At 41.1% G+C, this 25,694-nt stretch overlaps 1 protein-coding gene across 7 annotated transcripts in view; it reads right to left on the bottom strand.

Annotated features, from left to right (window-relative positions):
• Positions 1 to 25,694, bottom strand: part of CACNB2 (calcium voltage-gated channel auxiliary subunit beta 2) — a 410,486-nt gene that overhangs the window by 133,583 nt on the left and 251,209 nt on the right. For 5 of the 7 annotated variants that reach the window (XM_043478990.1, XM_043478992.1, XM_043478996.1 and 2 more), the window contains one exon: positions 2,055 to 2,174. In XM_043478990.1, the coding sequence (XP_043334925.1) occupies positions 2,055 to 2,174 (120 nt within the window). Of the gene's footprint in view, positions 1 to 2,054; positions 2,175 to 3,014; positions 3,458 to 25,694 lie in introns of those variants that run through there. The other 2 variants (XM_043478995.1, XM_043478993.1) reach the window with 2 other exon arrangements.

Genomic DNA, 25,694 nt, shown 5'->3' with positions numbered 1-25,694 from the left:
GACAAAAATGCACCAACAGATAACTAAGGACTTTGTGGTTGATGAAAAGCAAACCTACAAGACACTGGATTGTATGATGATGTGATATGAGCTGGAGAAACTGTTTAATTTTAGCATGTGAAAAATCACATGAATAAACAAGTGCAAATAGAACACTCTTATTTCTGGAATACAAATTGTTATTTAGTTTCTTTTTCTTGACTTATTTTTTTTCCTTTGGCACCCTGGTGCAAAATATAGAATGCAGAATTGAGATTCTAAATTGCAGCATATATTAGCTACAAGACAAATTTGGGGCAATTAATTTCATTGGTTGTACATTCATTAATTTCAACTTCATAATTTTTCTATTGCAGTAGAACATTTACCAAGAAACCTACCCTTTTAATAATTTTTAAATGAAGAGCAGAACTGTTAGCTGTACTCTATTATAGACACAATGGTGTACAGGAGATCTCTAGGACTTATTCATCTTACATAACTGAAACTTTCTATCTGTGGAATCTCCCCATTTCCTCCTCCTCCAGTCCCTGGAAACCACCATTCTGCCCTCTGCTTCTAAGAGTTTGACGACTTTATTATTCTTTTATTTAAAAAATTTTTTAAATTGGAGGATAGTTGCTTTACAATGTGTTGGTTTCTGCTGTACAACGGGAATCAGACATAACTACACACACACACATCCCCTCCCTTTTGAGCCTTCCTCCTTGACTACTTTAGATACCTCCTATCAGTGGAATAGTAAAGCGTCTGTCCTGTGATCAGGTGATTTCACTTAGCATATGTCCACCACTCTCACCCATATTGTCACATCGTAATGTTTTAAATGGTTAACTTCAGCAGAGCAGATACGTTGGTGGCAACGGGGCCACACCTTGCTTTATCAGTTTTCTGCTTCTGCCCTTTATGAGTCCTCTTGCCGTCAAGACTGTCACACCTGGAGATGACTAGCCTGCCCACTGAGGTGAGAACACTGTTTTGATGTCTGGAAGTACTTTTTTAAGTCAAGGTCTCCGGGCAGCTCCTCTGCAAACTACTATGGCAGCTGGGCTAGAGGTCATGAATATTACATAAGGGCAGTCCATGCATTCAAACCAGCATCTCCAAGCCATGATTCCCATAGCAACACACAGAGATTTTACTCATCTCAGAGACGAAGCAGCCAGCAGAAGTATTCTAATGTTACCCTGGATTTTTTTTTTTAGCAAGATCAACACTTACTCTTTTTTCAAAGCAGTCATTTTTTTCAAAAGAAAACCGATGACCTCGTTAAAATAGGTTCATTTAAAAATTACCAAGTATCACACACACCAAGGCCCTTTGAACTTGAACAACAGCAGTCTATGCTTTAGGAATAGCTGCTATTTGAACCACTGCAGGGGAGAAAGAATCCAAATCATGGCAATGTGTGAAATGAAACAGTCTCAGCTAAATTCTGTACGTCTATGTTTCATATCTGGCTTCCAGTCCCCCTTCCACTTAATTATTATGGGATGGAGAAGAAAGAGCTCCAAAGGGAGGGACATCTTTAATTAATAAAATCCCTTCTTGCTTTCTTTTTGAAAAGCATAATGCAATCCATTTTTTTTAAATATAAGAAAAATACTATTATAAAACACCTAAGGAGTCAAAGTGAGAAGAAAGGTTGTTCAAGTCGAAGAGAATAAACATCAGCTTGAAGAAAGTTTGTTTTTCTAAGCAGAGAAATGGTTTCCTGAAAACAAAACAAAACAAAGTAAATCCTTTTCCTATTAGAAGCAGTTTTTCCTCTCTGTATATTCAGGGATCATTTTTCTGCATCTAAATAAACCATCCACCCGTGGAAACAAGTTGCTTGGATTATAAAACAACATAAAAGGCAAGACCACTCATATATTACACTGCCTTTTTCTACCAAGGGAAGTCAGCACATTCCACATCCTGTACCTCTTTACAGCCAATCAAGAAAACACGGTAACAGACCAGATGTACATTTCAGAAGGAACTTCGGCAGGTGGCCCACCATGGACTCAGCACAATGGACAAAGAGCTTGGCACAGAAGGAAGGGTTTTACCTTTGCTTTTTCCAACTGGGCCTGGGCCTGTCGCTCTGCTTCTCTGCGCACTGCCTCCCGATCTTCCTCCAAAGAAACATCTGAATCGGATGGACGGCTGGTGTAGGAGTCTGCCGAACCCTGGAGAGGAAAATGGACATTTTAAAAGAGAGTCCGTCTATGATGCTGGCCACGGAAAGGTCTCACTGACACGGCAGTTAGCTTCCTAGATTGTGCTGTCCATTCCTGAAAAGAGGAATAAAAATAATCCATTTTGGTGGCAAACCAGCTACATACATCCAGCTTTGGTTTGCAGACCACTCACTAGGAGAGTTACCTCGTCCAAGTTATTGATACCCTTCCTTCCCAAATCTTATGGTCCAATTAGGAGCCTTTCTGGAAGCCAGAACAAGTTCTCTTATCATTAAACTGACTCTGTGGTGCAGTGCAGTGAAGGACACACACACCGTTTTCAAGGAGAGCTTCAAGAACAGTCCACAGCTACAGTGAGAATTTACAATTAGGAAGACGATAGGCTAAAACAAAAACAAAAACAACAAACATAAAGTCAAGGGAGTTATCAACTTGAACTCTCTGACGCCACTACCATAGATGACCCCTTCTTTGATCTTAAGCAGCCTTTGGTACCTCTGTTTTTACCCAATGCCTCCTCTGACAAAACTGTAAGGCAACAGCTGCCAGCTTCCCTCAATCTTTAAGCAACATATCTTTTTCAGTCCCTTTAAGTAGATATTTCATCAAAGCTGTCTACGGGAAAACACCTGCCCGGGGGGAGCTCCGAGGGCGATAAACCACCGCAGAGGAAAAGGAGCTAGAGGATTAGAGGACTCTCTTCCGCTCCCTCTCTCGCAATAGGCATCATATTACTAATCACAGGAGCCCCAGACAGCCCTCACTTGTACCAGCGACAGAAACAACGACAAAATAACGTCTCCCCTCTACGAAAGCCCTGAAGCTTACACAGATATCCGAATTCTTCAGCCTTCCTCCCTTGGCGCGTTTCAGAAGCCTGATCCAGGTGGCCTTCATCAGCCAGACAGCGCCTTTCCCGTCCGCAGCTGCAGCCCCGGGCAGCGATCCTCAGTGCGCGCTGAGCCCCGCAGAACCCCTGCTCGGTTCCCATCCATGCTCTGGGCAAACCCCCGCTTCTCCGTCCCTTTCGGCCTCCGGGGCTCTCACTTCCTACCCCGGAGGACTCCAATCCAAAGAGATTCTTATTTTCTCATCCCAGTGGGGAGGGGAAACAACACTTGGATGCTTTTGATGGCTTTAAAGATAACACTCTAAGCGCATCCAAAGACTGGCATCAATTCGCCCTAAACTTCATGCATCTTATGACCCTCTCAGCTTCCCTGCTCTTGGATTGTTAAAAGACATTAGTTGTTCGAGAACCTTAAGGGGGGGAAAAAACCCAACCTAGTGCAAAACGTATGCGGTGACATTTGCAAGTGCAAAGTTCAAGGCTTATCTTCAGAGATCTGGAGGGGGAGGGCGGAGGACGCGCTCACCGCACTGGGCATGCTCCGCCTGTAGCCTTTTTACGCAGACGCTCACATCACCCGGTTAGTCTGTCAAATTGCCATTTTGCATCTTAAGTGTAAACAGCTGGAAAGGGCTTTTTGATTCTATAGTAACAGGCACCTGGGATGTTTGACATGCTTCTATTTCAGATGAAACGTCTCGAAGATGAAATCTGTACTCTCTCCCTTTTTCTTTTCCTCTTAAGGATCTCTTTCCATTAATCTGCTGCGGAAAGTATATTCTATGCCATAGGACAATTCATAGATAATAACTATGATATATGATATTGTTGGGCAACTGAAATAAAATCATGCTCATCCATTCTAATATAAAAGCCGCTCTTGATGGCTCCATTTCCTAAACAAAATGCAAGACAGAGATTTGCTCACTGAAATAAGACTTCAAAGTAACCACAGCGCTAAGCAATGAATTTAACGGAGCTCAAAGTGACTTTGAACCGCTTCTCCAACTAAGCAACTATCCTTCCAAATAAAGTCACTGAGATAAATAACCATGTGAATTGCTATCACAGCAATTAGGAACAAATGTAAAAGCTTGGTTGATTTATTAGCTGGAGTTAATTTTCATAGAACCATTTAGTCCAAACTCTTATAAATAAAGTGACGGAAGCTTGGGAAAGAATTATACGTATTCATTTCCAGTATTAATGGGATTACTTTTTTGAAAGTTTATGAAGAAATACACACTTCCAGGTTTCCTAAAGTAAACATAAAATTCTATCACTGCATTCTAAACTATGTTTTGTTTGGGCAGGGGAGCAATTATTTTGTAAGGTCTCATGCAAAAAAAGAAAGCATTCTTAAGAAAGTCTTCCTTACTTTCCCCCCTCCCTCCCTCCATCCCACCACCCTCTCCCCATTTTGCCCAACCCTCCCCATCCCTATTCCTTTCATTTCAAGATTAAGATCAATCTTCATGACTTAAATAGAAAATACAGGAGAGGCTTTAGAATAAACACTGTAGATCAAATGCACCCTCACTGTGGTATCATAACATAAATTAATAATTACTTATATTTTTATCAAGTGAATACAAAATGCATGGGGACACAGAAAATGCATTGCAATTTTTTGGTTCTTGTAAAATTCACAGGGGGGATAGGAGTTTTTCTACACCAACATACATACTAGGGTATTCCTAATTTTCTCAGAGGGGTTCCTATAGCAGGAATTGTTTAGTCCCTCAGTGGTGTCTGACTCTTTCGCGACTATATGGACTGTAGCCCACCAGGCTCCTCTGTCCATGGGATTTCCCACGCAAGAATACTGGAGTGGGTTGCCATTCCCTTCTCCAGGGGATCTTCCTAATCCAGAGATTGACACTGTGTCTCCTGCATTGCAGGGTCTTTTTTTTTTAAACCATGGAGCCATCAGGAATGCCCACAGCAGGACTAGCATAGTAGAAAATTACCAAGAAGCACAGTTATATCCCATAAAGGACATTAGGCCCGCCACATAGGCAGGTCACACCTCAGGGAAGATATAAAATTTCTCTTATTAAGAAGCCCATAATGAGAGGAAGAGTGTAACACACACACACACACAATTGTGTGTGATCTTGTCCCACTATGAACAAAATAAGATTTTAAAAATCGTTTGCTTATAATCAGATGACGCTTTTAATTACATAGTCATTTTGAGACCTGTTACCAGGTTGAAATAAGCAAGCAGTGTAAAACACCCTCTCCATTGAGTTTTGGCAATGATCTTTTGAATATCTGCAACAATATATTAACCTCTGACCACTTTACAAGGTGAGCTGTGACTTGAACTGAGGTCCCCATGGCTTGCATTCTTTGAATCTGTGAAGTATACACTTTCAAAACACTTTTCATTATAGAAGTTACATGTATCCATTGCAGAATGAAGAGACACACAAATAACCTCTGCCTAAAATTCGCCCACCCAAAAAGCCTCACTATTAAATGGTAGTGTAGTTTAGCCCCCAGAGTTCTTGCATTTTCAAAAGTCACCCTCCCAACGTGTGCCTTACAATTAATCTCCTTCCTTGAGGAAGTGTTGATTTATGCAGTTAGAAGTGGTGTATCTAATTAAGCTTTTGCCTTGGGGACCATAAGGACTTTCTGGGTCATTCTGCCTTCTGTCAGGAAGAGCTGGCAGTCGTTTTCGTAAATCCAAATGAGGTTCATCACAAGCTGTACCCCTGATCTCTTGGGTTCCTTCAGTATGCTTAGTTGAACTTTTGTAATATTTGCCCTGGCAGGTACATCTCAGATTTCCTTCTCTACATCTTAATATTCTCACTCCTTATCATACAGTTCCAAAATGCAACCTGCACCTAATGTCTAACAATAGCTCATCTGGGATCACTTACTTATCTCCTCAGGACCTTTACTCCAAAAGTGCAGTCTTTGCTTACAGGAAATGTTAATTGGATTAACTGATGCTTCTATTTATTCTTCAGTTTCTGGTGTTTTCCAATTTATGTCAAATATTTACACATGAAGCATTGCCCTTTTCCTTTAATACATTTTCATGGATTTATAAAGTTGGTTTTTTTCATGCTGCACTCTACTGTTTCGATCATATGTCTGTTTCCATGTCTATTTTCACATTTTTCTTGAGTGCTCTTGTACTTCCTCTTTTAAAGCCAAAAGGGTAAGAATCATCAGTCTATTGAGGAATGGCTTCTTGGATCCCAAGTGGGTCATCCATTCCTGTAGGAAATCTTCATATGAAACCTAAAGCAATGCTCTTGGGCAAAATCAAATTCCTCATAGTATCCAAAGGTTACCTTGATTGTAGACCAAAGTGCATCCCATCCCAGACACTCAAGATTTCAAACGTACAGGACTCATGTATAGGACAATGCTAAGTCAGTGGCTTCCCCCTGATCTTCTTTGGCAGCGGTACTTTTTGGCACCAGGGACTGGTTTTGTGGAAGGCAAGTTCTCCATGTTACTGAGGGCGGAATGGTTTCTGGATGATTCAAGGGCTTTTCCAGTGGCTCAGGTGGTGAAGAATCTGCCTATAATGCAGGAGAACTGAGTTTGATCCCTGGATCGGGAAGATTTCCTGGAAAAGAGAATGGCTATCTACTCCAGTATTCTTGCCGGGAGAATTCCATGGACAGAGGAGCCTTGTGGGCTACAAATCCATGGAGTTGCAAACAGTCAGACATAACTGAATGATTAACACTTTCACTTTCAAGTGCATTACCTTTATTGTGCACTTTATTCCTATTATTATTATATCAGCTTCACCTCAGATCATCAGGCATTAGATCCTGGAAGGTGGGAACCACTGTCCTATGGCACAGATAGACAAGCCATTTCCTTATTGATCAGGCCCACTTTTAGGAAAAAAAGCAGAATGGGATAGACTTCCAAGGACAAAGACTAAGACAAAAAGTGTTCTGTCTTGTATCATCTGCTTGTCTTGGCTGGGGGAGATGATTCTTTCATTTCTCATATTGTCATTTCTTTTCATAGTTTTAGAAAAACTAACTTTTTCCCTGTGAAGTCACCTGAATGTCACTAATAAAATGAATTGCTGACCTCTGCTTTGTTGGTTTCTTTAGAAACAAAAACATAAATTGCCTACTGATAATGAGAGTTCTTGACTCAAAGTTCAAAAATGATACAAGTTATTGAGATAAAGCCCATTTTCATTAATATTGTTTACTTCGGTTTGCCAATGTCACAAAATTACTATTCAAACCCATTCAGTCATGAAAGTCTCAGATGTGACTGGCCTGCCATTTAGATAAACTTGAAAATAGTATCAGAGGTGATGGTAGTAAATCTATGCAAGTTCATCCCTGTTATGATTAAGTAACAGTTAAAATATTAGCTTCACTTTTCTCAGGAGCACAGGAAAATTTGTATACTCTGTGTAAGTTTCATAAGTACTGGTGAAGACATTATATTTGGCCCCCAAACAAAACAAAACACCAAAACACCCACCACAAGCATTTCAGTTCAGTTCAGTTCAGTCGCTCAGTCGTGTCCGACTCTTTGTGACCCCATGAATCGCAGCATGCCAGGCCTCCCTGTCCATCACAAACTCCTGTAGTTTACTCAAACTCATGCCCATAGAGTCGGTGATGCCATCCAGCCATCTCATCCTCTGTTGTCCCCTTCTCCTCCTGCCCCCAGTCCCTCCCAGCATCAGGGTCTTTTCCAATGAGTCAACTGTTTGCATGAGATGGCCAAAGTACTGGAGTTTCAGCTTCAGCATCAGTCCTTCCAACGAACACCCAGGACTGATCTTCTTCAGGATGGACTGGTTGGATCTCCTTGCAGTCCAAGGGACTCTCAAGAGTCTTCTCCAATATCACAGTTCAAAAGCATCAATTTTTCGGTGCTCAGCTTTCTTCACAGTCCAACTCTCACATCCATGCATGACCACTGGAAAAACCATAGCCTTGACCAGATGGACCTTTGTTGGCAAAGTAATGTCTCTGCTTTTTAATATGCTATCTAGGGTGGTCATAACTTTCCTTCCAAGGCGTAAGCGTCTTTTAATTTCATGGCTGCAGTCACCATCTGCAGTGATTTTGGAGCCCCCCAAAAATAAAGTCTGACACTGTTTCCACTGTCTCCCCATCTATTTCCCATGAGGTGATGGGACCAGATGCCATGATCTTAGTTTTCTGAATGTTGCGCTTTAAGCCAACTTTTTCACTCTCCTCTTTCACTTTCACAAGAGGCTTTTTAGTTCCTCTTCACTTTCTGCCATAAGGGTGGTGTCATCTGCATGTCTGAGGTTATTGATATTTCTCCTGGCAATCTTGATTCCAGCTTGTGCTTATTCAGTACTTAATACTTTGGGATTAAGTGCTATAACTGTAAGCTAAATGCTAGGAATATGACTTTGTTCCCATCATGGAGCCTGACATTCTAGTGAAGAAGGCCAGTTAAAATAATTACCAGAAAAAAAATTACAGTGAGAAAACAGTGAACAGGCTGAGACGAGAGAATGATGGTGGGAAGATACCACTTTAACTGATAAGATGAGATAATCATAAGAGGTGATATTCAAGCTGAAATACCCCAAAAGATAAAGAAAAAACAAGTCAGCCTTGGGATATGCTGGGAAAAGCGATAGAGGAGAGGAAATGGCATATTCTAAGGCCCCGAGGACAAGGAATGAAGAGCAGTCAGGGATGCTAATGTGCTCTTCTGCTGGTATATTTATTTAAGCTCCCTCCTGTTTCTCTCTCTGTAGGTAACACATGTGCAATGTGTATTCTGGGAATCTCTTCATTTATGTGGCATGACCTCGCAGAAAAACTTCTTACACAAGTTTGATTTTCTGAATTAGAAGTGGCATTTAAGTTGTCAGTAAATTCCACATTATGGGGAAAATAAAGTCTTCTAAGGTTTAAAGGGAGTTCTCTGATTTTCTTCCTTCTAAATTAAGGACTATCTCATAAAGGCTAATGTCAGGATGCTTTTGAGACTCTTCTATATTATATGAATTCAAGTAATCAATTTATTAAGGTTAGATGATGTAGACAAGTGATAATAACGATTGTTAATTAAAAAAGAAATCTTTTGTCCACCCCTTGGGGCATGTGGGATCTTAGTTCCCCAATCAGGGATCGAACCCATGCCCCCTGCTTTGGCAGTGCAGAATGTTAACCAATGGGCCACCAGGGAAGTCACATAACTGCTGATTTTTTTTTTCTTATATATATATATATATTTTTTTTTTTTTTTTTATTAGTTGGAGGCTAATTACTTCACAACATTTCAGTGGGTTTTGTCATACATTGATATGAATCAGCCATAGATTTACACTTATTCCCCATCCTGATCCCCCCTCTCACCTCCCTCTCCACCCGATTCCTCTGGGTCTTCCCAGTGCACCAGGCCCGAGCACTTGTCTCATGCATCCCACCTGGGCTGGTGATCTGTTTCGCCATAGATAGTATAGATGCTGTTCTTTTGAAACATCCCACCCTCACCTTCTCCACAGAGTTCAAAAGTCTGTTCTGTATTTCTGTGTCTCTTTTTCTGTTTTGCATATAGGTTTATCATTACCATCTTTCTAAATTCCATATATATGTGTTATTATGCTGTAATGTTCTTTATCTTTCTGGCTTAACCTTCACTCGTTATAGATGGGATCCAGCTTCATCATCTAGTTAGAACTGGTTCAAAATGAATTCTTTATTAACAGCTGGATAATATTCCATGTGTATATGTACCCACAGCTCCTTATCCAATTGCTGCTATGGGCATCTAGGTTGCTTCCATGTCCTGGCTATTCATAAACATGCTGTGTATGCAACATTGGGCGTGCACGTGTCCTTTCAGATCTGGTTTCCTTCAGCTGTGTATGCCCAGGCGTGGATTTCTGGGTCATTATGCAAGTTCTAATTCCAGTGTTTTAAGGAAATCTCCACACTTGTTCTCCATAGTGCTGTACTAGTTTGCATTCCCACCACAGTTTGTAGAGGGTCCCTTTATCTCCACACCCTCTCCAGCATTTATTTGCTTGTAGAGCTTTTGGATAGCAGCCCATCCTGACTGGCGTTGTAATGGACCTCATTGTGGTTTGATTTGCACTTCCTCTAATAATGAGTGATGTTTAGAGCATCTTTTCATGTGTTTGTTTGCCATCTGGTATGTCTTTCTTCTGGAGAAATGTGTTTAGTTTCTTTGGCCCATTTTTGATTTGGTCATTTATCTATTTCTGGAATTGAGGCTGCAGGGAGTTGCTGTCATATTTTTGAGTTATCCTTTGTCTGTTTCTTCATTGCTATTATTTTCTCCATCATGAGGGCTGTCTTTTCACCTTACTTATAGTTTCCTTTGTAGTGCAAAAGCTTTTAAGTTTCATTAGGTCCCATTTGTTTAGTTTTGCTTTTATTTCCAATATTCTGGGAGGTGGGTCATAGAGGATCTTGCTGTGATTTATGTCGGAGAGTCATAACTGCTAATCTTGAATGAATGCCTATACTGTACTAGGCACTATGGGAATTCACTAATATTACATAATTTAATCATTAATTTTTCTCCATTTTTCACTGATGAAAAAACTTCAGCATAGAGAAGTTACCTGAGAGAGGTTACAAAGCTAAAAATTGATGGGAGATAGGGGTCAACCTTTAGCAATCTAAATTTAAGCTCCATACATGCAATCAGTTCAGAAAATTAAAAGCCAGAACAGATCCTTACATGCAACTCATCTGTTAATCAAAAATATGTTTTTAAACATTTTTTTAAAAGTTGAAGTATAGTTGATTTACAATGTTGTGTTAGTTTCAAGTGTGTAGTAAAGTGATTCACTTATATATATTATGTGTGTGTATGTGTGTGTGTGTGTATATATATATATATATATATATATATATAGGCTTCTCAGGTGGAGCTATGGTAAAGAATCCACCTGCCAATGCAGGAGACAAGAGATGTGGGTTCGATCCCTGGGTCAGGAAGATCCCCTGGAGAAGAGAATGGCAATCCACTTCAGTATTCTTGCCTGTAAAATCCCATGGACAGAGGAGCCTGGTGGGCTACAGTCCATGGGGTCGCAAAGAGTCAGACATGACTGGGCACACATATGTGGGTATATATTTGTGTGTGTGTGTGCATGCATGTATATTCTTTTTCAGATTCTTTTCCAATATAGGTTACTACAAGATATTGAACATAGTTTCCTGTGATATAGAAAACATGTTTCTGTCTGCCAGGCACACACATAACCATTTCTAAAGGTCATTTGTCATGATGACTTTCAAATTCTTGGCTCTATCTTTGCTGAACCTGGCACTCTCCCCACTCCCTTTCTCCCCTTCCCTTCTCCCCTCTCTTCCGACACACTCTCCCCCTCCAACCACTCCACACCACACACCTTCACAGATTCTCCAATTTTATCTTCCCAAAGGCACAATGAAGGTGCAATGAAACAGATAATTTCTCATTCATCAATGTAACACAGTTTCGTGACAATGTGCTTGCTACCCTGAAATTTTCTTCACTTCAGAGCATCTCAACTGGAAAGCATTCTTTTTGTTACTTATCTACAATGGAAAGTAGATAACTAGGATAGGAAAACAATGGAAGTCAAGAAACTGGGTATTGAAAATTTCCTCTCTTCCCTGAAAACGAACATAAGTTTGGCAAGTTGGTCTTCAGTAGCCTCTCTGGCAGCTACTCTTGTCCGAAGCTGGCTAGAATTCAAGTGTCTCCTGAGTAATCTTTCAGTTCAATGGGAACCATTGCTAGTGGCACTGAAACTAAAATTATTAAAAAGTAGAAATGGTAGGTCCAAGGCTCAGTGATGTGACTTACATATTTTTCAGAGTACATTACATTACAATACATTAAAACACTTACCACTTAATTATTCTTCGAACCAAGCATATGATGGCTGTTTACGTTTTGTAGAAGAGCTTCTGTCCAATATTTGTAAAATTTGACACTTTCACAAAGAACCATTTTGAGAAAGCTAATATCATGTGGGAATTCTCATATTATTTTGAGTTTTGGATTTCAAGCATAGGGTAAGTAATTTCTCTTCATAATTACAACTATATTTGTGTGTGTGTGTTGGGGTAGTTTTTTAGGCCTATTATATTTACTGATAGTAATAGATGGCAAATGTTTTTCATGCTAATATAACTTCTTTAAAAATTCATTTTTCATTCATGAGAAAGGAAATGAAGAGGCAAGAAGCAGAAAAATAGTGGCTTGGGAGAGTTGGACTTTCTCAAAATATTGCTGAAAAAAATCGAATGAGGAAAAAGGAGTGAGTGAACCACTTGCAGGAAATTTGGAGTACAGGAATTCATGACAGGTATGGATACAGCCATAAACTCTGAGAGGACATCACTACCTTTAGTCTTCCTACTGAGTCTGCTCAGCATACACACATACTATTATTTCCCTTTGCCTAATCAATGTGATACACCACATCAACAAAAGAAAAGACAAAAACCACATGATTATCTCAATAGATGCAGAAAAAGCATTTGATAAAAGACAACATCTAATCATGATTAAAAACTCTTACCAAATAAAGTAGGTATAGAGGGAACATATCTCAACATAATAAAAGCTATTAATGGCAAACCCAAAACCAATCTAATACTCAGTGATGAAAAGCTGAAAGCCTTCTTGCTAAAATCTGGAACAAGACAAGGATGCCCACTCTCACTACTTCTTTTCAGCGTAGTATTGGCAGTCCTAGCCACAGCAATCTGATAAGAAAATGAAATAAAAGTGTGTAAACTGGAAGGGAAGAGGAAAAACTGTCATTATATGCAAATGACATGATACTATTATTTCCTTTGCCTAAGAAAACCTCTGTTGAACTCCATTTTCTCTGCCAGTTTCTACCTCATTTTTTTTTCCTCTCCTTTGTAGAAAAAAAATGCTCATGCTCATTTCAATTCTTCTCTATGGGTCTTTTTAAAACTTACTCTCTCCCACCACTGCCCTCAAAACTGCTCAAGGTCATCAGCAATAAATGGTTAAATCCAATGGTCAATTCTCAGTGTTCATCTTACTTGGGAGGTTAATATCACTCTCCATCTTTTCGGGGCTTCCCTTGAAGCTCAGTTGGTAAAGAATCTGCCTACAATGCAGGAGACCCGGGTTCGATTCCTGAGTTGGGAAGATCCCCTGGAAAAGGAAATGGCAACCCACTCCTATATTCTTGCCTGGAGAATCCCATGGACCGAGAAGCCTGGCGGGCTACAGTCCATGGGGTCGCAAGAGTCAGACATGACTTAGCAACTAAACCACCCCCCAACCCCCCCATCCTTTCAGGATTCCCAGCTGGCACTAGTGGTAAAGAATCTGCCAGCCAATGCAGGAGACTGGAGTTTAATCCCTGGGCTGGGAAGATTCCCTGGAGAAGGAACTGGCAACCCATTCCAGTATTCTTGCCTGGAGAATCCTATGGACAGAGAAGCCTGGTGGGCCACGGTTCATAGGGCCGCACAGGACATGACTGAAGCAACTCAGCCCAGCACCTATCCTCTCATTCACTTTCTCAAAGTTGCTTTCCCAAACCGCTCTCGTGGTCTTTCTCTTACCTACTGGCTGCTCTTTCTGAGTCTCCTTGGTTGGATCACCTCTCCCACAACCTCTTTTTTGCTTCAGCCTCACTGAAGCTCCTCATAGGCACCAGGAAAGCTCTCTCCCTAGATCTTCACAGTACAATCACCTCCTTTAAGTCTTTTCTCAGCTGAAACCTTTTCTTCTTTTTTAATTAGGCCACCAAGGGTCTTAGTTGTGGCACATGGGATCTTTCCTTTAAGCACACAGACTCTGAAGTTGTGACATGCAGGCTCCAGAGCGTGCGGGCTTCAGTAGTTGTGGCACACGGGCTCTCTAGTTGTGGTGTGCTGACTTAGGTGCTGGAGGCATGTGGGATCCTAGTTCCCCGACTAGGGACTGAACCCATGTCCTCTGCATCGCAAGGCAGATTCTTAACCACTGGACCAACAGGGAAGTCTCGGTGCCTTTTGAATGAGGACTTTCCTAACCATCCTATTTAAAGTTGCAATCCCCAAAGCCCTCCAGCATCTCTAATCTCCTTTAGCCTGTTCTACTTTTTAAAATTGGAGCTTTCACCTTCTAAAATACAATATAGTTTAATTATGTTTATTGTTTAGTGTCTCTCTCCCTCCACTAGAATATAATATCCATGAAGGCATAGATCTTTTTTCCTGTTTAATTTACTCATTTATCCCAAGTGCTCAGAACAGTGCCTGGCACAAAACACATGCTTTATAAACATGTGTTAAATGTGACTAAGGGTTACCAGAGAAAGAGAGCCTTTTCTTTCTCACATCCTAGATCTTGAAGCTCTTCTGCTGTATGAGGGCCTCCTTAGCATTCCTAAACATTTCCAAATACCCTTAAAACATTCCTAAATATTCTGATGTCTTTTCCTTACTACTGAGTTGGTTAAAAAATCTGTTCGAGTTTTTCCCATAAGAACAAACTTTTTGGCCAACCTTCCCCCCCCCAACCCCCGCCAAAAAAAACCCACACCCACAGCAATCTTACTGACTCATAGTTAATGGCAATAAATATTTGCTATGATGAGTAGAAGAATAAAACAAAAACTTCAGCCTGAAGATATACTTGGTATTTTATCATAAACCTCAATAAATACCAAGTTCATTAACTTAGTGTAAATGTCAGCTCTAAGTCAGTAGATTAAATAAACATGTTCCATAACAAGCAAACTACTAAAAAGAGAAGACATTATGCTTAAAATTTATATAGCTTCCTTCTTCCAAGGAAAGTAAGAGAGACTTTACATTCTGAAAATGTGATTAACACTTACTTTCTATGAAGCTTCTTTTTCCATTAATTGCCCTCCTTCATTCCAGGGACTTATATTTCCAATCCTAAAACTGCTAATGACTCATTGTGTAGCCACAGGCAAGTTATGTAAATACTCCTCAGACTCATTGCCCCCCATGCAATCTGAGTACAGTAAGTCAAAGCTACTAGAAAGAATATTCTTGAGAATTTTCTTACAGATGGTTGAATATACATTGTAAATATGACATATTCTATGACTGTTTACAGACTGTTACTTCTCATACACTACCCCTGCCAGTCCTAGGAGGATAGAGTTTAAATTCACAGCAGAAAAAAGCGTGACTATACATATAACTTCTAGTAAGATGGAATGTTTTAAAAAAATCAAGCCAGCACAGGAAGAAGATATTTCTTCAAGCAATTTTGGAACATATATTTAAAAGGAATTCAACTAATAGCTGGACAAATAAACAACTCTGGAACATCTTCACAGGCTCTCTACTACTAAATAAAGGTCACATCAAAAGATGGCATGTCCAGCTGTGAGCCTTTTCTTGAGTGGCAGAACCATCAGACAGTGAATCTTGGCTCCTGCCTTCCAGGGAAAATTCGCCAAGGTGACCATGAACCATCAATCCATAGACATTCAAGGACAGTCAGCACATGTATCCTCCAGGGAATCACAGAGTTGTGAAAGGGACAGAGCTTCAGTCCTGAAAGATTTTCCCCTCTAAAATTTTCTGTGCACACAGCAGTTATTCTTATTGGTACAAAACACAGTAAGAGAACAACAGACAAAGGATATGGATACAAGATCACCAAAAAATCAGCTAGTCATAGCATCTGGAAAAAGTGTTCAGCATCACTAAATTAAGATGCATTTCCTTATTAAATGTGTACTGCTGCCAAAATACCAATTCATAGTGTTATGAGGAGACACTACAACCAACACTTTCACATCCTGTTGATAGTCTGTTTTACTTTCAGTTCAGTTCAGTCGCTCAGTCGTGTCCGACTCTTTGCGACCCCATGAATCGCAGCACACCAGGCCTCCCTGTCCATCACCAACTCCCGGAGTCCACCCAAACCCATGTCCATCGAGTTGGTGATGCCATCCAACCATCTCATCCTCTGTCGTCCCCTTCTCCTCCTGCCCTCAATCTTTCTCAGCATCAGGGTCTTTTCGAATCAGTCAGTTCTTTCCATCAGGTGGTCAAAGTACTGGAGTTTCAGCTTCAACATCAGTCCTTGCAATGAAAACCCAGGACTGATCTCCTTTAGGATGGACTGGCTGGATCTCCTTGCAGTCCAAGGGACTCTCAAGAGTCTTCTCCAACACCACAGTTCAAAAGCATCAATTCTTCGGTGCTCAGCTTTCTTCACAGTCCAACTCTCACATCCATACATGACCACTGGAAAAAACATAGCCTTGACTAGATGGACCTTTGCTGGCAAAGTAATGTCTCTGCTTTTTAATATGCTGTCTAGGTTGGTCATTGGAGAAGGCAATGGCAACCCACTCCAGTACTCTTGCCTGGAAAATCCCATGGGCAAAGGAGCCTGGTAGGCTGCAGTCCATGGGGTCACAAAGAGTGACACGACTGAGCGACTTCACTTTCACTTTTCACTTTCATGCATTGGAGAAGGAAATGGCAGCCCACTCCAGTGTTTCTGCCTAGAGAATCCCAGGGACGGCAAAGCCTGGTGGGCTGCCGTCTATGGGGTTGCACAGAGTCGGACACGACTGAAGCGACTTAGCAGCAGCAGCAGCAGCAGGGTGGTCATAAATTTCCTTCCAAGGAGTAAGCGTCTTTTAATTTCATTGCTACAATCACCATTGATATTTCTCCCGGCAATCTTGATTCCAGCTTCTGCTTCCTCCAGCCCAGTGTTTCTCATGATGTACTCTGCATAGAAGTTAAATAAGCAGGGTGACAATATACAGCCTTGGCATACTCCTTTTCCTATTTGGAACCAGTCGTTGTTCCATGTCCAGTTCTAACTGTTGCTTCCTGACCTGCATACAGGTTTCTCAAGAGGCAGGTCAGATGGTCTGGTAGGCTCATCTCTTTCAGAATTTTCCACAGTTTGTTGTGATCCACACAGTCAAAGGCTTTGGCATAGTCAATAAAGCAGAAATAGATGTTTTTCTGGAACTCTCTTGCTTTTTCGATGATCCAGCAGATGTTGGCAATTTGATCTCTGCTTCCTCTGCCTTTTCTAAAACCAGCTTGAACATCTGGAAGTTCACGGTTCGTGTATTGCTGAAGCCTGGCTTGGAGAATTTTAAGCATTACTTTACTAGTGTGGGAGATGAGTGCAAGTGTGCGGTAGTTTGAGCATTCTTTGGCATTGCCTTCCTTTGGGATTGGAATGAAAACTGACCTTTTCCAGTCCTGTGGCTGCTGCTGAGTTTTCCAAATTTGTTGGCATACTGAGTGCAGCATTTTCACAGCATCGTCTTTTAGGATTCGAAATAGCTCAACTGGAATTCCATCACCTCCACTAGCTTTGTTCGTAGTGATGCTTCCTAAGGCCCACTTGACTTCACATTCCAGGATGTCTGGTTCTAGGTGAGTGATCACACCATCGTGATTATCTGGGTCGTGAAGATCTTTTTTGTACAGTTCTGTGTATTCTTGCCACCTCTTCTTAATATCTTCTGCTTCTGTTAGGTCCCTACCGCTTCTGTCCTTTATTGAGCCCATCTTTGCATGAAATGTTCCCTTGGTATCTCTAATTTTCTTGTAGAGCTCTCTAGTCTTTCCCATTCTATTGTTTTCCTCTATTTCTTTGCACTGATCGCTGCAGAAGGCTTTATCATCTCTCCTTGCTGTTCTTTGGAACTCTGCATTCAAATGGGTATATCTTTCCTTTTCTCCTTTGCTTTTCACTTCTCTTCTTTTCACAGCTATTTGTAAGCCCTCCTCAGACGGCCATTTTGCTTTTTTGCATTTCTTTTTCTTGGGGATGGTCTTGATTCCTGTCTCCTGTACAATGTCATGAACCTCCAGCCATAGTTAATCAGGCACTCTGTCTATCAGACCTAGTCCCTTAAATCTATTTCTCACTTCCACTGCATAGTCATAAGGGATTTGATTTAGGTCATACCTGAATGGTCTAGTGGTTTTCTCCACTTTGTTCAATTTCAGTCTGAATTTGGCAATAAGGAGTTCATGACCCGAGCCACAGTCAGCTCCCGGTCTTGTTTTTGCTGACTGTATAGAGCTTCTCAGTACAACCCTTTGGGAAAATCATGTTCTTTTGGTTTGTATCTAGATACCTCTCTTGACTAACAGGTATCCAGATTAATGATTGTACTTTAAAAATTCTTGGACTTTTCTGGTGGTCCAGTGGTTAAGAATCTGCCTGCCTATGCAGGTGACATGGTTTCGATCCCTGGTCTGGGAGAATCCCACATGCCACGGGGCAATTAAGCCCATGTGCCACAACTCCTGAAGCCCCTGTGACCTGGAGCCCATGCTCTGCAACAAGAAAGGCCACCGCACAGAATAGCCCTAGCTTGCTGCAACTGGAGAAAAGCCTGCGCCCAGCAACGAAGACCCAGTGCAGCCAAAAATAACTAAAATAATCAATTAATAAAAAAAGAATAAAATGTCTTAAACTATGGTTCATACACTTACATTATGACACTACCTTAATAATGGTTACAAAGGCTAAAAGGCATTATGGGCAAATGTTTATGACGATAAGATTTGGTTAAAAAAAATGTAAAGAAATTTTGAAAACCTGAATCATTTCCATAATCATATACATTCATGTATGAAAAATGCTGGGATTACACAAAAATAACAGAAGATAAAGGAGTAGGCTATTATTTTTTTAATTTGGGGAGTTAATTTAACATTTTTTCTGTAACATTACCATTTTTCTGACTAGAAGTAAAAACCTCATTCTTGTTGCAAATGAACTGTGCAACAAAACACTCTGAAAATATTTTTGGTGTTGCAAAAAGAGAGTTTGCAGATATACACTGTCCCTAATTTGTTGAGTTAACCTTGAAAGTTTTTTGCATGTGGGGAAGGGAAGAAAACTTGAGATCTTCTGAAAAACTCTTGATGCACATTACCAAAAAAGAAATAGAGTAATTGTTGATGTGGGAATTATATCAGGTAAGAAACAATAATGAAAAGAAAAGTACTTTGGCACAAAATGTTAATGTTTTAAAGTATTACATTTCTCTGTAGACAATGTGTTAATTACTTGAAGCTTCCATTGAAACACTGGACCTGTTTCATATGACTGCTTAAATAATTTTGCGGTACTACGTGAGATACTGAAGCAGGCCAAATGACTCAGTAATTTGGTAATTCATTATTAATATACTGCTCTCAAAGCCTAACCTTCCAGAAAGATACGACTTTGCTTCAGAGAGATTTAATATTAAAAATAGAAAAAAAAAAAAGAAAAAAAAATAGAAAAAAATAAAAAAAGGCTACATGATCAGGGAGTTGGCTGAAAAAGGACCTGGTATGTAGTACTTAGTAATAAAGTATCCTACTGATCAAAACAGCTACTGCCTCCTTTAAGCAGCTAACCTACCTTCAGGAAGTGATTTAAGAACTAGAGACAATCTGGTTCATACAAATCTATGTTTAAAAATATGCTGCAAATTTCAGATTGATTAGCTGGAGATATGCCATTGGTTCTATTAATATATTGTTAATGTTAGAGAATCCAGACTCTATTAAGAGTATTTCAGAAAACATTGGACACAGACAGTTGGTAAAATGCAATTCATGGGACTTCCCTGGTAGTCCAGTGGTTAAGAATCCACGTATCAATACAGGGGACAAGGGTTCAATCCCTGGTCTGGGAACATCCCACATGCCTCAGAGCAGCTGAATGCAAGTGCCACAGCTACTGAAGCCAGACTGCCTAGAGCCTGTGCTCTGCAACAAGAGAAGCCGGGGCAGTGAGAAGCCCACGCACTGCAACCAAAGTAGCCCTCACCCACTGCAACTAGATGAATCCTGAGCACAGCACTGAAGACCCAGCATAACCAAAACATTTTTCAAAAAGGCAATTTATATATTTCATTTTCCACAAATAAGAAAGCATTTTTTAACTGCAAATATTTAATACATGATGCCATAGGCTGAATGCTTGCATTACCGCCCCCCTCCAAATTCATATGTTGACACTGGATCCCCAAGGTGATGGTATTAGGAGAGAGGGCGTTGGTGACTTCTGGCCATGTGTGCTGACCTTTGCCCTTTGGCCTGGTGATACCATTCCACAGATGCTACAGCATGCTTATGTCACATGCTAGAGGCTTCCACTGTGAAAACAGACACTAACCTTGAGCACTCCAAACCAAAGATACACCTATGTCTTCCACTTCATTTAAATGACAATCATTTAATATAATATCTCAGAAAACTAAATATGATCTCCCTTCTCCCAACATCCACATACATTAGAATCTAATGTCCATGAGAAGGGCAAGGATTTTTTTTTTCACCCCTGTATCCTCAACAGCAGTGTGTATGAGACAGACTGGAACCTGGGACCTTTTACTGCAGTGCTTTTACCTGGACAAACGTCTCCTTGAGCCACAAAATACAAAGAAACTATGGTGTGTGCATGCTGAGTTGTGTCTGACTCTTTTGCAACTCCATGGACTGTAGCCCGCCAGGCTCCTCTGTCCATGGGATTTTCCAGGCAATAATACTGAAGTGGTTTGCCATTTCCTACTCTGAGGGGTTTTCCTGACTCAAGGATTGAACCCACGTCTCTTGCATCTCCAGCACTGGCAGGTGGATTCTTTACCACCAGTGCCACCTAGAAAGTCCAAAGAAACTGTAAGGGATTACAGTTAACCATGCACTTTTGCAGTTAGGACAAATTATGGACAAGATCCAAAAAGGCCAAAAATCCAACTGCCATTTCTGAAGAGCTGTGAGCAAAAGCAGAGTCTTGGGGGGAAAAAAGCAGGCTACTACGCATGCCCCCTGCATACTCCACCACCTAAGGGTTGGGAAAACTGCCTAAGCTACCCCTCCAGCCTGACTCCTGGACACATCCCTACCCTCAGGCCATATAAGGAACCAGCTCACTCCTGCCTCAAGGACCGAATGGTCAGGGGAACCTGTTGTTTGTTCTTGTTCCCCTCTGGTGCAGCAGAGGGCCCCTTGCCTAAATTTCATGTCTGGCCTCTTATCAACCTCTATTGATTAAGGAGGGCAAGAACCCTGGCTGGTAACATATACATCTGGGAAGACAAGATTGGTGGGGGCGGTGCGGGGGGGGTGTCTTGACATTCTAGTGAGGGAGACAGGTATGACAGAGGCAAATAATACCACAGTTATTTCATGACTACCATATCATACAACAGTGGTCTACAGGGTCTTGGTGCCAGAGACCCTGGAATTCTCTGGCCACATGGTCATGAGCCTGTTTCTCAAGACTGCGTGGGCCTCTTTTCATATTTCTCCTCAGAATACATCTCTCCACCTGTGTGCAGACTCTTAGACCCAGGTCTGCTGAGAGGGGAGTGATGAACAGGGGTCTGAATGTATAGGCTTGGCTGCTGACTCACACCACACACCTTCATAAGGCCTAATGGGACCTGGGGGCTGTGTGCCAGCTCTCTACCCCCTGCCATGCTCTCGTGTAGAGCCCTGAGGACACTTAAATCCAGATCTGCCTTCCCAGTCATTATAAAGGTATACACTCCACTGGTCTGCCATTTATCTTCCTGCCAACAAGGACCGAGGTCCTCCTCTCCCCACACGGAGAAGGGTCTTACCACAATGCCAGGGACTTTCTCTGTTAATATTTGGAACTTCTGCTCCTGACTGATGAGCTGGCACCCACCTTGGTACTTATCAGGCACTTGATAAGTTATTTTGGGTAAATGAATACAGTGTGTGTCTATCATATCAAACTCTGTGTAATACAGGGTGCTACATAGGTACAAAGATAACTTCTGCGACCTTGTAGGTGTTCCATGGATCATTTAGCCAATAAGATAGCATCTATATTTCTTCCCAATGGGGCATCTAATTATGGGTAAAACAGTACCTGTGCCATTCAATGGTCTCAGAAAACACAGAGGAAAGACACCACATAAACTCAACAAGAAATCTTCAATACAGAGAAAGAGAAAACCTCAGTAAGTGGAGAGGAAAACAGTTCCTGGGGTGACCGGCATTTGCAAAGCCAATCAAAAGAGACAATTATTCTGAAAAAATCTAGCAACATTTGGATGATGCTACAAGATAGGAGATCCAGACTGAGCCTGGAAATGGTTTTTTTCCTTTCCTTTTCCTTTCTTTTCTCTCTCCTCTTCCTTCATTCCCTCCCTCATTTTTCCTTTTCCTAAGAATTTTAGCCTTCTTTAATAAACTGAAAAACAAATTAATATCAGAGCCCTACTGTATATTGTTTATAAATATAAAATTTTTTTGAGGACAATTTAACTTACATGCAGAGTACATCATGCAAAATGCTGGACTGGGTGAATCACAAGCTGGAATCAAGATTGTTGGGAGAAATATCAACAACTTCAGATATGCAGATGATACCACTCTCATGGCAGACAGTGAAGAACTAAAGAGTTTCTTGATGAGGGTGAAAGAGTAGAGTGAAAAAGCTGGCTTGAAACAACATTAAAAATCTAAGATCATGGCATCCGGTCTCATCACTTCATGGCAAATGGAAGGGGAGAAAGTGGAAATAGTGACAGCTTTTCTTTTTTAAATTCTTGAATTGAAGGATAATTGCTTTGCAGAATTTTGTGGTTTTCTGTCATACATCAACAAGAACCAGCCATGGGTATACCCGTGTCCCCTCCCTCCTGGACGTCCCTCCCATCTCCCTCCCCATCCCGCCCTCCAGCCTGTCGCAGAGCCCCTGTTTGGGTTCCCCGAGTCATACAGCTAATTCCCATTGGCTGTCTATTTTACATATGGCATTGTAAATTTCTACTCTCTCCATATATCTCCCCTTCTCCCTCCTCTCCTCCCACCGTGTCCATAGGTCTGTTCTCTATGTCTGTTTCTCCATTGCTGACCTAAAAATAAATTCATCAGTGCCATCTCTTCAGATTCCATTTATATGTGTCAGTACACGATATTTTGGAGAAGGAAATGGCAACCCACTCCAGTATTCTTGCCTAGAGAATCCTGTGGACAGAGGACCCTGGTGGGCTGCTGGTCATGGGGTCTCCTCTAAGAGTTTAACAGTTTCTGGTCTTACATTTTAGATTTTCTGGTCTTACATTTTAGATCTTTAATCCATTTTGAGTTTATCTTTGTGTATGGCATTAGGAAATTATCTAATTTCATTCTTTTGCATGTAGCTGTCCAGTTTTCCCAGCACCACTTATTGAAGAGGTTGTCTTTGCCCCATTGTATATTCTTGCCTCCTTGTGACAGCTTTTATTTCTGTGGGCTCCAAAATCACTTTGGACAGTGACTGCAGCCATGAAATTAAAAGACGCTGTTCCTTGGAAGGAAAGGTATGACAATCCTAGATATCGTATTCAAAAGCAGAGACATCACTTTGCCTACAAAGGTCCATATAGTCAAAGCTATGGTTTTTCCAGTAGTCATATATGGATGTGAGAGTTGGACCATAAAGAAGGCTGAGTGCTGAAGAACTGATGCTTTCAAATTGTGATGGATAAGACTCTTCAGAGTCCCTTGGATAGCAAGGAGATCAAGCCAGTCAATCAAAAAGGAAATCAACCCTGAATATTCATTGGAAGGACTGATGCTGAAGCTGAAGCTCCAATACTTTGGCCATCTGATGCGAAGAGCTGACTTGTTGGAAAGACCCTGATGCTGGGAAAGATTGAAGGCAAAAGGAGAAGTAGGTGGCAGAGGCTGAGATGGTTAGATAGTATCATTGACTCAACGGACACGAATCTGAGCAGACTCTGGGAGACAGTGGAGGACAGAGGAGCCTGGCATGCTACAGTCAATGAGGTCGTGAAGAGTTGGACATGACTCAGCCACTTAACAAAAACAATAATGTTAAAAATACAAGAACATCTCCTCTGTAATGGAAGTTCCATCATTTTCAAGTTACCATCATGTGATATCCATGATATCACAATGTTTCCACATAGTGTCCAGACAGATGCCTGGAGTGGGCAGTCTTTCTCACCTGAAGCCGGCAGGATTTCAGAGTGCTGGGTGAGCTACATCATGAATGCATGGCTGTCCACGTAAACCATGCATTTTATGAAGGCCAGGCTCACTACTATGATTTTGGCCCTCTACAGTCCAACCTCTGGAGGCAGTTAAGTCACAGTGAAACTAACCTCCTATTAGGGAGGAGGGGCAGGGACTCCTACCTGTTATTCCTAACAACACAAGAAAAGGACAACAGCCAGCAGTGCAATTTCCCCAGCGGGCACTGCCTCTGAAGACATGGTCTCCGCAGCGAACCACTCTGCTGATCTTTTTTCTTTCTACTTTCAGAGAATCCACTGCTCTCATGGGGAGTGCTTACAAGCACTGCCCCCCACGATGAGAGGGAAACGTGTGGATTAATATAAAATTTGGATTATGTGGGGACTGCATGGAGAAAAGTCCACATATTTTCTAAAAGGGGGATTCCCCCAGTTGGGATATTATTTCTTGGCTTTCCCATTCGTCTTGTCTTTAGTGATATAAAAAAATTCAGAATAGCTTGATGCATCTTCCTCTAAAAATAACCTGCAAAAATCAGTTTCTCGAATGAATCATTTCTCACTTACTTTGAAAAAGAATTTTAAGCAGGACCATCCTCAAAAATAGTTCTTGACCCCCATGCAAAGAATGCACTTTGGTTTTCACAGTTAGACAGTAAGACTCTAGGACTTTCAACTAATAAAACATTTTATTGTTTGACTAAACCAAAGCCAAAATGAAAATGTGGCTTGGTGATCCAGTTAACACTAACATATATATATATATATATACATACATACACACACATATTATATGTGTATATATATATATTATATGTGTATATATATATGTATATATATTTTAGGGTTTCCCTGGTGGTCCAGTGGGGCTTCCCCAATGTCTCAGTGGTAAAGAATCCATCTGCAATGCAGGAGACACAGGAGATGTGGGTTCGATCCCTGGATCAGGAAGATCCCCTAGAGAAGAAAATGGCAACCTACTCTAGTATTCTTGCCTGGAGGATCCCATGAACAGTGAGCTTGGCAGGCTACAGTCCATGGGGCTGCAAAGAGTCAGACATGAATGAAGTGACTTAACACACCAGTGATTAAGAAGCTGCCTATCAATGCAGAGGACAGAGGTTTGAACCCTGGCCCAGGAAGATCCCAAATGCTGTGTAGCAACTAAGCCCATGCATTACAACTGCTGAAGGCCGCGCACCCTAGAGCCTGTGCTCTGCAACTAGAGAAGCCACTGTAATAAGAACCCTGTGCAGAGTAACCCCCACTCACTGCAACTAGAGAAAGCCTGCACACAGCAATGAAGATGCCACACAACCAGAAACAAATAAATAAATTATAAAAAACTACCTAAAAGTTAAATATATATACATATATATTTTTTAAAGGAATTAGGAACACTTTTCTTAAGATAAAAGCTTAAAACTGCATTAAAGCTAGAAGTTTCATTTAAAATTTTAAAAATAGCTTTTATTAAAAAAAAATCTTGAAGGTATTATGCTGAGGAAGGAAGCCAATCACAAAAGGACCAATACAATATGGTTCTACTTCCAGGAAGTACCAACAGAGGTCACATGCAAGGGACAGAAAGTAGACTGTGGGTCCCAAGGGCTGGGGGCATGAAAGGGCAGGGAATTCATGTGTAATGAATGTACCTGATGCCACAAAACTGTACACTTAA

The sequence above is a fragment of the Cervus canadensis genome, chromosome 10 (genome assembly GCF_019320065.1).
Source record: "Cervus canadensis isolate Bull #8, Minnesota chromosome 10, ASM1932006v1, whole genome shotgun sequence".
In the NCBI taxonomy this organism is placed as follows: Eukaryota; Metazoa; Chordata; class Mammalia; order Artiodactyla; family Cervidae; genus Cervus; species Cervus canadensis.
Note: the sequence above shows the minus strand (reverse complement) of the source record. Positions and strands in the feature narration are given on the sequence as shown.